The sequence below is a fragment of the Crotalus tigris genome, unplaced genomic scaffold, assembly GCF_016545835.1.
Source record: "Crotalus tigris isolate CLP2741 ecotype Arizona unplaced genomic scaffold, ASM1654583v1 scf7180000017666.379230911805:20528666, whole genome shotgun sequence".
Taxonomy (NCBI): Eukaryota; Metazoa; Chordata; class Lepidosauria; order Squamata; family Viperidae; genus Crotalus; species Crotalus tigris.
The window spans coordinates 17,006,199-17,018,775 of record NW_024096552.1 but is presented as its reverse complement, the minus strand read 5'-3'; the positions used below and the strand labels follow the sequence as shown (position 1 = coordinate 17,018,775).

At 38.0% G+C, this 12,577-nt stretch overlaps 1 protein-coding gene across 2 annotated transcripts in view; it reads left to right on the top strand.

Moving 5' to 3' along the window:
* Positions 1-12,577, top strand: part of AVL9 (AVL9 cell migration associated) — a 51,668-nt gene that overhangs the window by 23,492 nt on the left and 15,599 nt on the right. For both annotated transcript variants that reach the window (XM_039336824.1, XM_039336825.1), the window contains 6 exons: positions 632-721; positions 2,261-2,327; positions 3,792-3,832; positions 4,035-4,073; positions 6,295-6,364; positions 7,766-8,313. In XM_039336824.1, the coding sequence (XP_039192758.1) occupies positions 632-721; positions 2,261-2,327; positions 3,792-3,832; positions 4,035-4,073; positions 6,295-6,364; positions 7,766-8,313 (855 nt within the window). The remainder of the gene's footprint in view (positions 1-631; positions 722-2,260; positions 2,328-3,791; positions 3,833-4,034; positions 4,074-6,294; positions 6,365-7,765; positions 8,314-12,577) is intronic.

The window sequence follows — 12,577 nt, the reverse complement described above, 5'->3', positions numbered from 1 at the left end:
TGGTCTTTTGTTATTTTTTCTTTCCTTGCTCCCTATTTTATGCTTCCAACAATACTTCTCAGCCTCTTAAGGTAGTTTAGATTGAAAAATATGGAAAATAGAGATTATGCAGCTAGCATGCAAGCCCAGGAAAAATCCCCTTCCCTCCATGATTATATCAACTTGTATTGGTGCATGATTCTATTAAAATAGGGGTTAGATTAAAAGGCAAGCAAAACAATTCAGTGACCTTCATAATTAATTTAGATCTAAATACTTGTTTCCATAATATTCTCTCCTAGTTTGTTAATCTTTTACAATGCCTGTCTTTAATGAAATACAATGAGATACTTTACCCATATTTTACTGTATTACTATCTAATGTTTTGAATAAAAGCACATTCATAAAAAACACAGATCTATGCACATTTGGAACCAGTGTTGCTTTGAAAGCCAGATGTTACTGTATAGAATAATTGACCATTCCAATTCATATTCATAAATCAGCTGCAACTACATATGATATATGGCTTGAACAATATGCAAAGTATTCAGATTATTCAAATTTATCTGCTTTTAAAGAATAGAGCCAGTTATTATTACCTCCTTGCTTGTCTTTGTTGATATAACATGATGCTCTTTTTCTTGCAAGCCTCTATATGGGCTACTTCAAGCTAAGTTGCAGCTAATTACACATGCCTACTTTGAAGAAAAAGACTTCTCACAAATTTCAATTCTTAAGGTATGTTTAAATAACAAAAATAAAATTGTTTGAAAGATTCCAAATGGTTGGGTGAGAGAGAGAGAGAGAGAGAGAGAGAGAGAGAGAGAGAGAGAGAGAGAGTTCAGTAAGATTAAAAGTGGAATGGAAGAGCCATTGCTGATCAAAGAGTAAATCCACTTATCAGTGTCCATGATCAGAATAGACTGGAAGGATCACTTTAGTGATATTTTTTGCAATATAAGTTGTCTTCATCTTATGACCTACTTGTTCAATGACAAGTAACACTGATGAGTGCTAGTTAATGCCTGGTTCCCAAAGTTATGATCATTGCAGTGCCTCAAAATGTGGGTGCTTGGCAGCCCATCTGCGCTTATGGCCACAGGCACATTTCAACTCCTACCTGCCTATCTCTCTCTCATCTTTGCCCTTTAGGCCACCTGTACTTTGTTACCTCTGCAGATCCTGCCGCCCTGTGCTCTGCTGGCTCTGATTTTTGTCAGATGTGCTTTGGAAAGTTGGTAGCCTTTGTCCAAATTGCATGTGGCCCTTGTCTAATTTGAAAAGCAAGAAGGTCACAGCTTTAAGAAGAAGGCCTAGTGCAGTGATGGTGAACCTTTTAGAGACTGAGTGTCCCAACTGCAACCCAAAACCCACTTATGTATCGTTGGGTGCTGGGTGGGCATGGCCCATTGGGTGGGCGTGGCTGCAATGGTAATGGCAGACTGGGTGGGACTAAAAAGTTCAATCAATCAATTCCAATTTTGCGAGATTTTTTTTTCCCGCGAGAAGTTGAAATTGATTGATTGAACCTTTTTTTTTTGCACATGGCGGCAGAAGCCTAAAGCAAAAAAGTTTTATAAAACCCAGCTGAAGATCTAGGACTGTGGCAATGGCGCGTATGCCCACAGAGAGGGCTCTGCGTGCCACCTGTGGCACGCGTGCCATAGGTTCACCACCATGGGCCTGGTACAACAGCAAATGCTTTGCAAAGGGCCAAGCTGGTCATGCCTCAGCAGCAGCAGCAGAAGGAAGAAGATGCAAATGTCAGCTGGGAGTGGCAGGGCTCACATAGCCCTGAAACATTCAGGCCTGCTGAATGTTAATTTCCTATTACCTTTATTTACAAAAGAGAAACTCTAGATCCAATATGGTGTCCATTGTTAATAAGCTAGAAGGAGGTTTTTAGCAAGAATCTGACAACCAGTTCTGCATGCTTTTGAGAGAGAGATTGCTTTCTGAAAAAATACTCCCTCTAAAAACTGCTGGAAACTATTACTTAGTGATATTTTTGAAAGCCATGTGAACAAAATATTTGCAAAGTAGCATACTGTATGCAATATATTTGCAAAATTCCATTAAACCTTCATCTAAAGCAGTTCTGGACCTCAGGATTCTAAAGGATTGATAACTATATCTTTAGAGACTCAAAAAAAGTTAGATCTCTTGGAAAAAATATTTTGGAAGATTTTTCTTATATAAAATAGACCTTTTCCTTTTGTCCATAAAGTTACTTTTAATAAAGGATGCTCATGTTTTCAACATTTTATGGTTTTTCAGGAACTTTATGAACATATGAATAGCTCACTGGGAGGGAGTTCACTGGAAGGGTCACAAGTTTATCTTGGTAAGCTATATTTGGTAACATAAGACTTCCAATTTTTATAAGTATTTTGTTACATATAAAGCTTAATACCAAACTTGTAAGTCTGAAAAAAATATCATTTATTTTGGTTATCTTTCCCATTTGTGAAGCTATTGTGTAATTATATTATCATATAAAATATTAGGTTTTATGTTCATTCAGGGTGTTTTTTGCATTTCAATTTCTTTCTAAGGATTTCTTACAAAATAGTTTTCAGAAATCACAACCAAAGTATTAAATGTGTTATTGAAACAGGTTGTTCAATCTTCCTTCCTTTTTTCTCTTGAACGACTTGATATGAAAATTGAAAATCCAAGTCACTTTTAAAGACAAATAAAATATCTTGACTTTTTCACTATAATTGTTTATCCTATTCTTCCTGCTTTAATTCATACTGCCAGCAAGCTTCTCTAATGTATAATGAATCCAAATCAATTTACAGTGCATGACAATAGATTATTGCATCAGGTTTACACAAAGGAAAATACAAATGGCCAACAAAGTCATCTCTTCTCCAAAATATTCATTATATTAAGTAAATAATACTTTTGGAGTATTTTTACTTATATTATTAAGTAAATAATATAATGGTCAGTGATGAGAAATACCGTGTTTCCCCCAAAATAAGACCCAGTCTTATTTTTTATTTTTTTTTCCTCCAAAAGAGGTACCAGGTCTTATTTTCGGGGGGGGCGGCACTGACAGCCTTGGTCAGCCGGTTCACTTCTTCCACAGTCAAAGGAAATGCCTCTGTAGCTTAGAATGGAGCTCTGGATTGACATGCACGGCGCCCCTCCCTCCAGCCTGCATTTCGCCATCAGAAGCCTTCCAGAAAGGCCTCTGACGGCAAAATGCAGGCTAGGAGGAACCGCAAAAGAAGTGGGCCAATGAGGCAAGGCAGGTATCAATTCACGGGAGGCCTGGCTGCAACGGTAAGCAGGTGCGAGGCGCGTGGGGCAGCTCCACCTCCCCCATCCCCACCCTAGCTTGATTTTTAGGCGTGCACCTCACCCCAAAACTAGGGCTTAAACCTGCCCCATGTTTCAAAGCAATACTAATCAAAGAAAACATAAAATGCAATTGGTTAATAATAAAATCACTTTTTTTCTTATTAGTGGTAGGAATCCAGTACTTAAGGATGCTTCTCATGGTAGAATGAATAATGAGGCAGACCTTCACTCTAGCTGCTTATTTATGAAGGCTCTTTACATTCATCCATCTGACTGCAGAGTTAGAAAATCTTAGGTTGTGAAAGCTTGATGTTTTATATAAAGAGATATTATCCAAATAACTGTTCAAAGTAATGCATTTCTACCACCCCAGAAAATGAATTCATATGTACAATAAATGGAAACAGGTAAGACTCTTACTTAGAAGATTTCCAAGTATTGGAAATTGAAATGAAATTTTATTGAAATGTGACATTTTCCTCTCTGTTGTTTTTAGGCCTATCCCCACGAGATCTTGTTCTTCAATTTAGACACAAGGTATATTGTAAAATTGAAATGTGCATAATTATTTCCACTTCTTTGAATCTTAAAGAAAACCACATGTAGTTACAGATATAAATAAATAAAAGTTCTCTGGATCTATATTGCACATTGACATGATACTGAATATTTTAAGCATAGGGTCACTTATTGCTGGACTACTAATGTTTTAAGATCTGTCTTTCTTTATGTTTTAAAGGTTTTAATTATTTTTAAGTTGATTCTTCTAGAAAAGAAGGTAAGATTATTCCCATATTTCCTAAAAGACAAAATAAATGACTTGACTAACATTATTTCATTAATACCTTATGGAGATGCATTATTCCATTATGCAGTTAGCCAGGATGGAGAGGTGCTTATTTCATTTATTTGCTATAGACATTAATATTTCTATCAATGTCATTTGCTATTTTACCATAAGTTATAGTTTGCTGGTGAAATTAACTCTCTTGCTTCCTCTCTGTAAACAGACACACAGATATCCAGTAGTGATAGCCAACCTGATTTATGTTACTTATTTATTAATCAGATTTTTAGACTACCCACCTCTTTGGACTCTGAGTGTCATAGCACATAACAAAAAAATACAATGAAAAATAAAAGTTCACAATGTTCCCTGGAAAGAACAGCAACCAAACTTTCTCTCAAACTTACAGAAGCAAAAAAATCCAAAAAGATACCAATCCAAAAAACGGGAGGAGCCATATTTATAGTGGTATTTTAAATGTTGGTACAGAAGAGGTCTTTCGTATGTTTAGCATACAACATATATCCTCTGTCGATCCTGATTGTTGATCAAGAGAATATAATCTATAACAGGCCTTATCTTAACATAGTTAAAAATCTACCGAAGCCTGTAGTCTGAAAATGTAAAATATATTCATTACAGAGAGTAGAAGAAATAAAACTCTGTAGTTGAATCTAAAAGGGAAAAGTGTATTCATAATAAAAATGTTGTAGTAATCAAAGTAACAGCTTATCTTCCAGAACATATGCTCCAACAATTGGTATCTAAAGCTCTCTACTAGGTTTTTATGTAAATCGCTGCATAATGGTCCATAATGCTACATCATAATGCAGCTTAGGGAAGACAATGCATTGAACAGAATAGGGGTCCCCAACCCCCAGGCCACCACCCACTATTGGGCCGAGGCCTATTTCAAACCAGGCCGCACAAGTGATAGGCAAGCGTGCGCATGTAAAGCTTCACTCACACATATGGCAGGCAAGTGCATGTGCATGCAGCTCCACTTGAAAGAGCAGTGGGCCCTCAAAGCTCCACTCGTGCGAGCAGAGGGCACTTGTGGAACTTTGTACACAACCACTCTCCATTCACACAATTGGAGCATCGTACACAAGCACAAGCACTTGTGTGAGTGGGCTTTGTGCACAAGCACAAAGGCCCTTCGTTTACCCATGAAGCTCCATTTGTGCATGTGGAGGGTGTGCATACCTGCTGTTTGCACTAGGAGCTGTGCACAAGTGCACCTGCCACTCATATACCCTGGGCCATGCTGCCAAAGTGGAAAGGTGGGAACTATTGAGTTGGAACATTTGTGCAAATTATGGCCCAAGAAGCTGATTATGTTTTTAAAAGCTACATTATATCTTCTGTCCATAGCTTCAGTCTATGGACAGGATAATGCTCACAGTTATACCCAGGTCTTGCTTAATTTGCCAAAGAAATGGAATAAACATTATCATGTCACAAACAAGGGCCTAACATTTTACACAATCTTTTATCAAACAGTCACATTGCTTTAAGCTATAGAATGCAAAAATTTTCAAGAAGTAATAACACAGATTGCAGCATATTTTGTTTGTTGTTGTTGTTGTGTAGGTTGCACATTAAAACATTTGTGTTAAAAATGGCTGAAATATAAGTAAATAGATACTACTGATCATCATCAACCAATCAATCTTTATTATGGCCAGCAAAAAAAAAGCATTAAAATGATAATAATAGTAAAAAAAATAAAAGACAGAATAATACATTGCGATTGGTGGTGGATTAACAGTGGGCAGTTAAATTTTGCCTAATTTTATATACAGCATAGCAGAATTTGGCCACATTCAGAAAAACTACTTCATACCGATCTGATAACAGTAGTTGCACATAAAAAAGATCAGTATTTCCCAGTTATTTTGGGTAAGATGTTGAGTCCATGAATCCTTATAGAAAAAGCAGTATAGCAGGGCATGAGCTATAGTTCAATGGCCTTTTGTTCGCAGGAGGACAGTCTCGCCTCATAGGGTATTTTGTTTATATTGGCCCTCCTAACCTGCTGTGGGAAGTGCGTTGCAGCGTGCTAAGCTTAATGCCCTTTGGATGTTTGGGACAGTTATTTGATATAAACATCTTGCTGCTTTAAAGGGAGGAGTTTGATTGCTCCAGTTATACTCTGATTTCTTTTCAGATCATATACTACTGATCTATTTTTCCCGCTGCTTCTTTTCAGGTTCTGTTTTATATCTCTCCAGTTAATCGGCTGGTGGGAGCATTAATGACTGTCTTATCACTATTTCCTGGTTAGTGTGTAATGTGTATGTTCCTATCAAAATGCTACCTAAAATCATAGCCATTCTTAATTTAATTTGTTTACTTGAAATCCATTCTGAATTTTAAATGGCAACTCCCCCGAACAAAGAATAGACAGGAAAGATAAATGTAGACAAAAATCATGTGCAATGTCCAGCTTCCCGATCTTGTCAGTTTAAATTGTCAACAACATAAAACTCAGTCCTAAAGACTGTCTCTGGCATATGATACCTCTTTGTGAATGTATATGTGCATAACCCTTTAAGAAAACATAGCCCCAAAAGTCTTAGTACTATTTCAAAAAAATATTAATACTAATTCAGCTAATAACTTGATAAAAAATATTGCCTGTAAAACAAGGTATTCTATTGTATTTAATTGATCTACAATAATTATACAACCAGTTATTCTCACACAAGTCATTGTCATACCCAAAACATACAAGTACATTCACCAATATTCCCTTCCTTTCTTCTGATAGAATCAGCCTTAAAAGGTACAGAAAATATGCAAGTTTCATGAGGAAGAGAAGAAAAGGGCAGTTAAACTAGTTGGAAAAGATGCAAGGAGAAAATACAATTGCACGGGGGGGGGAAAGTGACAAAAATGTGTTTCAGAATTACAGAAAGGGCTAAAAATTCAGAAAGCAAATAACCCACCCAATCCATGACTAATTTTCAGGTTAGTTTTCAAAAGCATTTTTGTAGTAATATATGCAGCCATTTGTACTTTCTCCCATTTATTTGAATATTTTAGTGAGTATAATACAACATTCCTTCCCAAGGGAAAAATCTTTGCCTTTCTTTTGGGTAGGGATGATACTCGGAAATATTTGTGACCAGCAGAAGGCTTGTAATAGAATCTTTTTTGCTAAGCTTGTAACAATAAGAACTTCAATCATGGGGTTTAGTGCTAGAATCATTATTAGGAGTCATACTTGAGAATTCTACATAAGTGGAAATTTTGAGGAATTTGTGACAACTGCTGTCAGCCCTTCAAGGCAGGCTGGGTCATGGTATAGATAACACAAGGATTTCTGGAACTCTACCATACTTAAACTTGAAAGTTACTATATGGCATCTAACTTGAAAGTTACTGTATGTCCTCTTCTAAGCCAATAATAAAGACCGGATTGTTGTTTGCTTTCTTATAACAGTTCTTATGTCCCTTCATTAAAATTATCTCCAAATTCCCCTACATCTACTCAGTTACACCAATAGTTATTTTCTTCATTGAAAAATAACTTTCTGAAAGACTAGAAAGAATCATGGGTGTGTTGTATTTGGCAATTAACTGTAGTTTTCATCTTAGCATAGTTTCCAATATAAATTGATGATTGCTCCTATATAGAATCTATTAACCTCATTTATAATTTTTTAAATAAATTCCAGGTATGATAGAACATGGTCTTACTGATTGCTCACAGTACCGACCAAGAAAAAGTACATCAGAGGAAGTTGGACAAGAAGTTTCTCCTCCTTCTAGTTACTGTGTTTCTTTGTCTGCTCTGACACTTTCAAATGCTAATTTTGACACAGTTGGGGAAGGCAAAAAATTATCAAGAAACCAAGAAAGAGATACTCAGAGAGCAAATGTACCTTTATTTCAAGTTGAGCATCAACCCTGTGAATTTCATGTCTCCCAGGACCATGGACAGTACTTGAAACCTTCTTCACACACTTCTCCAGAATCTTCTGAAAGTGACTGGGAAACCTTAGATCCCAATCTCCTAGAGGACCCTAACTTGAAAGAAGGAGAATGTGAAATTACTTCAGTAGCAGGACAGACTGAATTTCTTCTGCAGGAATCAGTGATTTCCAAAAGCGTTCCAATTACTATTCAGCCTCAGCCTAATACAGGACACACAGTCCTTGTACCTGGACTTATTTCTGGTTTGGAAGAAGATCAGTATGGTATGCCATTAGCTATCTTCACCAAGGTAATTTTTGTAATATAAAGGGGGGCAAACATTTGGTTACCAAATGCTATTTTTAACATTTTTCAGGAACAAAGAGGTGCATAGAAGGTAGGCCAATTTATGTGTAAGCAGGAATGGTTTAGAAGTTCCTAACTTAATATTTTCAGGGATATGTGTATTTATATTACTTCAGAATGACAGGAAATTATATTAACACTTTTGAGTAATTATAGACAAGGGATCACCGGAAGGAAGCTTGAAGATTAAAAGATGCTGAAGTTGCCTTCATCTGCTCTAGTAACTAATAAGCAATTCTCTGTAATTTTAGGAGCTCTGTCACTCCAATAGTTTCATTTTTGAAGAATGCCAGGGATATAGATCATAAAATGTTTTGAATAACTTAGGGTATCACAATTATAGAAAAGTGAGGGTATCAAATCAGACCTGCATATTTTATATTAATGTATTGATGGAATGAATAAACATATTAAAAAGGAAATGAACTTAAGCACACTATAGATTTTTAATTATAACTATCCTGGAAATATATCCTAACAAGGCCAGTAATGTCCAGCTTCTGGAAATCCTTTAAATAAATTGACCTTAGAGCAGGGGTTTCTAAAATGTTTGCCACCACATCTCTCTTTAACGTATCCTTAATGTAAACATCTCTCCTAAAAATCCAAACACCAAATGAAAACAAATAAACAATGAAAACAATATTATACCAATATACCACTATAATAAATATTTGATAAAAACAAAAGAAACTTCAGGAAATATGGATTTATTGTTAACAATGTAACTAAAGATAAACTAGGTTATCATGCTGTCAGTGTAACCACCTGTCAATTAGATCGCTATCCCTTCTGGTTGGTGAAAGCCTCCAGGATAGATGGGTTCAGGCAGTAATAAATTCTTCACTGCAGGAGGGGATATTTCTGGGACTCTTTAAGGAGGCCTTAAAAAACCATCTCTTAAACCCACCTGTCTGGACAGCTTCCATCTCCTTTTTAGGAAAGGTGGTAGAGAAGATGGTTGCTTGGCACCTTCAGAGGATCCTGGGTGAAACAGATTATCTGGATCCCTTCTAGTAAAATTTCAGGCCCAGTTACAGTGCAGTTGTGAATGATCTCTGGCAAGAGCAGGATAAAGAACCCATTTTTGATCTTTTGACTTATGGCATCCTTTTGGGGCAGCTATGGGATTTATTTATTTATTTGAGAGAGAGAGAGAGAGAGAGAGAGAGAGAGAGAGAGAGAGAGAGAGAGAGAGAGAGAGAGAGAGAGAGTGATTTATGCACCACTTATCTTGTTTAAAGGTGTTTGGAACTGGCTGACAAAGTCTTGGCTGGTTTAGCTTTGGTTTAGCTCCTTTCTCCAAGACCAGTCCCAATTGGTGTTTATAAGGAGTGAAAGGTTCAGTCCTCAGCTGCTCCTTTGTGGCATGCTGCAGGTTTTGTATTCTCTCCACTTCTTTTAACAACTACATGAAATCACTGGGTGAAATCATTTGCCACCATGGGATGAGGTGCCATCAGTACGCTGTTTACATCTCCATTCTGGGTGACCCAATTGATGCTGTTGCTGCCCATTTGCGGTGCTTGGAGGCTATGGAGATCTGGAAGGGAGAGAATAGATTTCAGCAGAACCCTGGTAAGACTGAGTGGCTTTAAGTGTGTAAAGCTTCCAAGAATTTAACATCTTTAGTTCTGGATGGGATTGCACTACTCCAAACAGACTTGGTGCGCAATCTGAGAATTCTTCTGGATTTGCAACTCTAGCAATTGTAGCTAGAAGAACCTTTGTATAACTTCACTGTTATGCACCAGTTGCACTTTCCTGGATTAGAAGTCCCTCCACTCAGTCACTAGTCATCTCATGCTTAGACTACTGCAATGTGCTTTATATATAAGAGTGCTATGATTTCTACATCCTACAGAAAGTGATTACTTGAATTGCTTAAAAAAACCTGTTTTATAGAAAATCCAACAAGCATTGCCTCTACTTAATATAGATTAGCTTGTCAAGAATTCAGTAGTGGTGGTAGTAGTGGTATGATCATCAGAAATAAGAATGAAGTAGGCAAGTTGGGACAGAAGCAAGGAAGGAAAATACCCTGATATCCAGATTTGTAAATATTTTCCCTCTATTACAGTCCATAATGAGTTAGAGTGAATTTTTTTCATGGTTAAGTCTTCATTACCATTTGAAAGTCTTTCTCAGTATGAGTAATTGCAAAGTAGGGATTGTTGTAGAAACATGTCTGTGTGTGAGTGTTTGTTTTCTGAGGTTTTTGCGGGTGTTTGTATGTAGATTTTTGGTTATTCGGGTTTTCCCCCACATAAAATTGGAAGTGTTTTGACAACGTTTCGACGAAATCCCATTCGTCATCCTCAGGCTGGTGTTTTCATCTTCGTGCTTGCACGTGCTAGCACAAAGCTGAAAACACCAGCCTGAAGATGACGAATGGGACTTCATCGAAACGTTGCCAAGACACTTCCAATTTTACGCGGGAGAAAACTCGAATAACCAAAGACCTACATGTATGTGTCTCTGTGTGTGTGTGTGTGTGTGTGTGTGTGTGTGTGTGTGTGTGTGTGTTTCAAATAGCTAAAAAGCATGAGCACCAGGAAAATTACAAAACTATAAAAGTTTAATTCAATAAAACACCAAGCTTTTGTTGGCAGCTGCCAACATCATCAGGTACATTCTAGTCAATGGGGGAGTTCATTTATAGGTGAGACGCTGTTTGCGCCCGATTCCTAGATCTCATCACGGGTCCTAACCGACCAATCTGCACTTTAGTCGTAGCTTCCGTGTTACTAACTGCATTTTCTTTACTTTTCTTGCCTGCATGTGTGTTACTGCCTATTCCCCCCTCCTCGTATGATCGTAAGCTCAGAGGATTCTCCCCCTTCCTTTTTTGGTCGGACGCAAGCTCCGCGACCCTAAACTGCTCTTTCTTCTCACACCCCTCCCTGGGGCGCTCCACCTCAATATACTCTCTCCCTCCTTCCCCCCTTCCATGTCCGTCATTCACATTCCCGTTGTCATCCTTCCTACCGTGGAGCTTCACCCCAAGTGTTCCATCTTGGTCCCTGCTCCCCCTTCACCAGCACAATTGTCAATCTCACGGCTGCTATCCCTTCCAACACCCACTTTCCCCTTTTCCCCACTCCTAGCGACAGCACTTCCTGGGATGTCGCGGACATCAACCTGTGGTCCCCGTTGCCTCAATTGGGCCGCCGACATGGGATGAATTCCCGGGCATGTCTGCTTCATCATCCCCTCAAGTCGGCTCCTCCCATCTTCCCCACGCAGGGGATCCAGCAGAGTCCTCGGCCCATTAGTCGTCCCTCCTTTGCTGTCCGTCCGTTCCCTTATTCTTTGGGAACGCGTACACACCCCCTGCTGACGAAGGCTTGGTGTTTTATTGAATTAAACTTATAGTTTTGTAATTTTCCTGGTGCTCATGCTTTTTAGCTATTTGAAATGAACATACCCAGGAATCAGTCTTTTGTTTTTAATACCATTATTGATATATATATATTTGTGTGTGTGTGTATTAAAATATATATATGTATATTAAAAATACAAGTAAAAATTTGACTTGGGAATTTCCATTTTTATTAAAATAATGATCATCAAGAGAAAATCTAAGAAATAAAAGTTTAATCAACCAAGCTTTCGTCAAATACACTTGACATCATCAGGGTTAAAAGGCAGAAGCTGAAAGAAATCTCATATAGTGGTTAAATGCCTGTCTCTGGTTCCCGGAGCATGTTGTTGGACCCAGCTGATCAGGTTGCGTTTTAAGTGTACTTCTTAAGTTACCGCATATTCCTTTCTTTTGTTTGAGTCCCTTATACGTTGTTTTATCTACTAGTTCGGAGATAGGTGGGTTTAGGCTGGGGGTACTTTCTCCTCCCTTGTATATAGTTCCTCTATCGTCCTGTGTGTGGCTTTCTCTGAGGGGTGGGGGGTGTTTGAGTTACTTTCCGTGCTCCTGTGGGTTTTGGGTCCATTTTTCTTTTGTTTATTTATCTCTTTGAGCCACGGTGTAAGTTCCTCCTTCCATTTCATGTTATTCTTTCTCTTATCCTCTCTCTTATGTGTTGTCCTTAACGGTCTGTTATTCGTTCCGGCATCGCTTCTCTCGCGCATGCCCAGAGTGTCATTTGTTACGACCTCATTGACAGTACTCCGTTGCTTAGTCTGTTGCCTGTGAGTGTTGTAACTGAGTCTCCTTTGGAAGTTGGATTGGCATCCAGCGCTCAACGTTC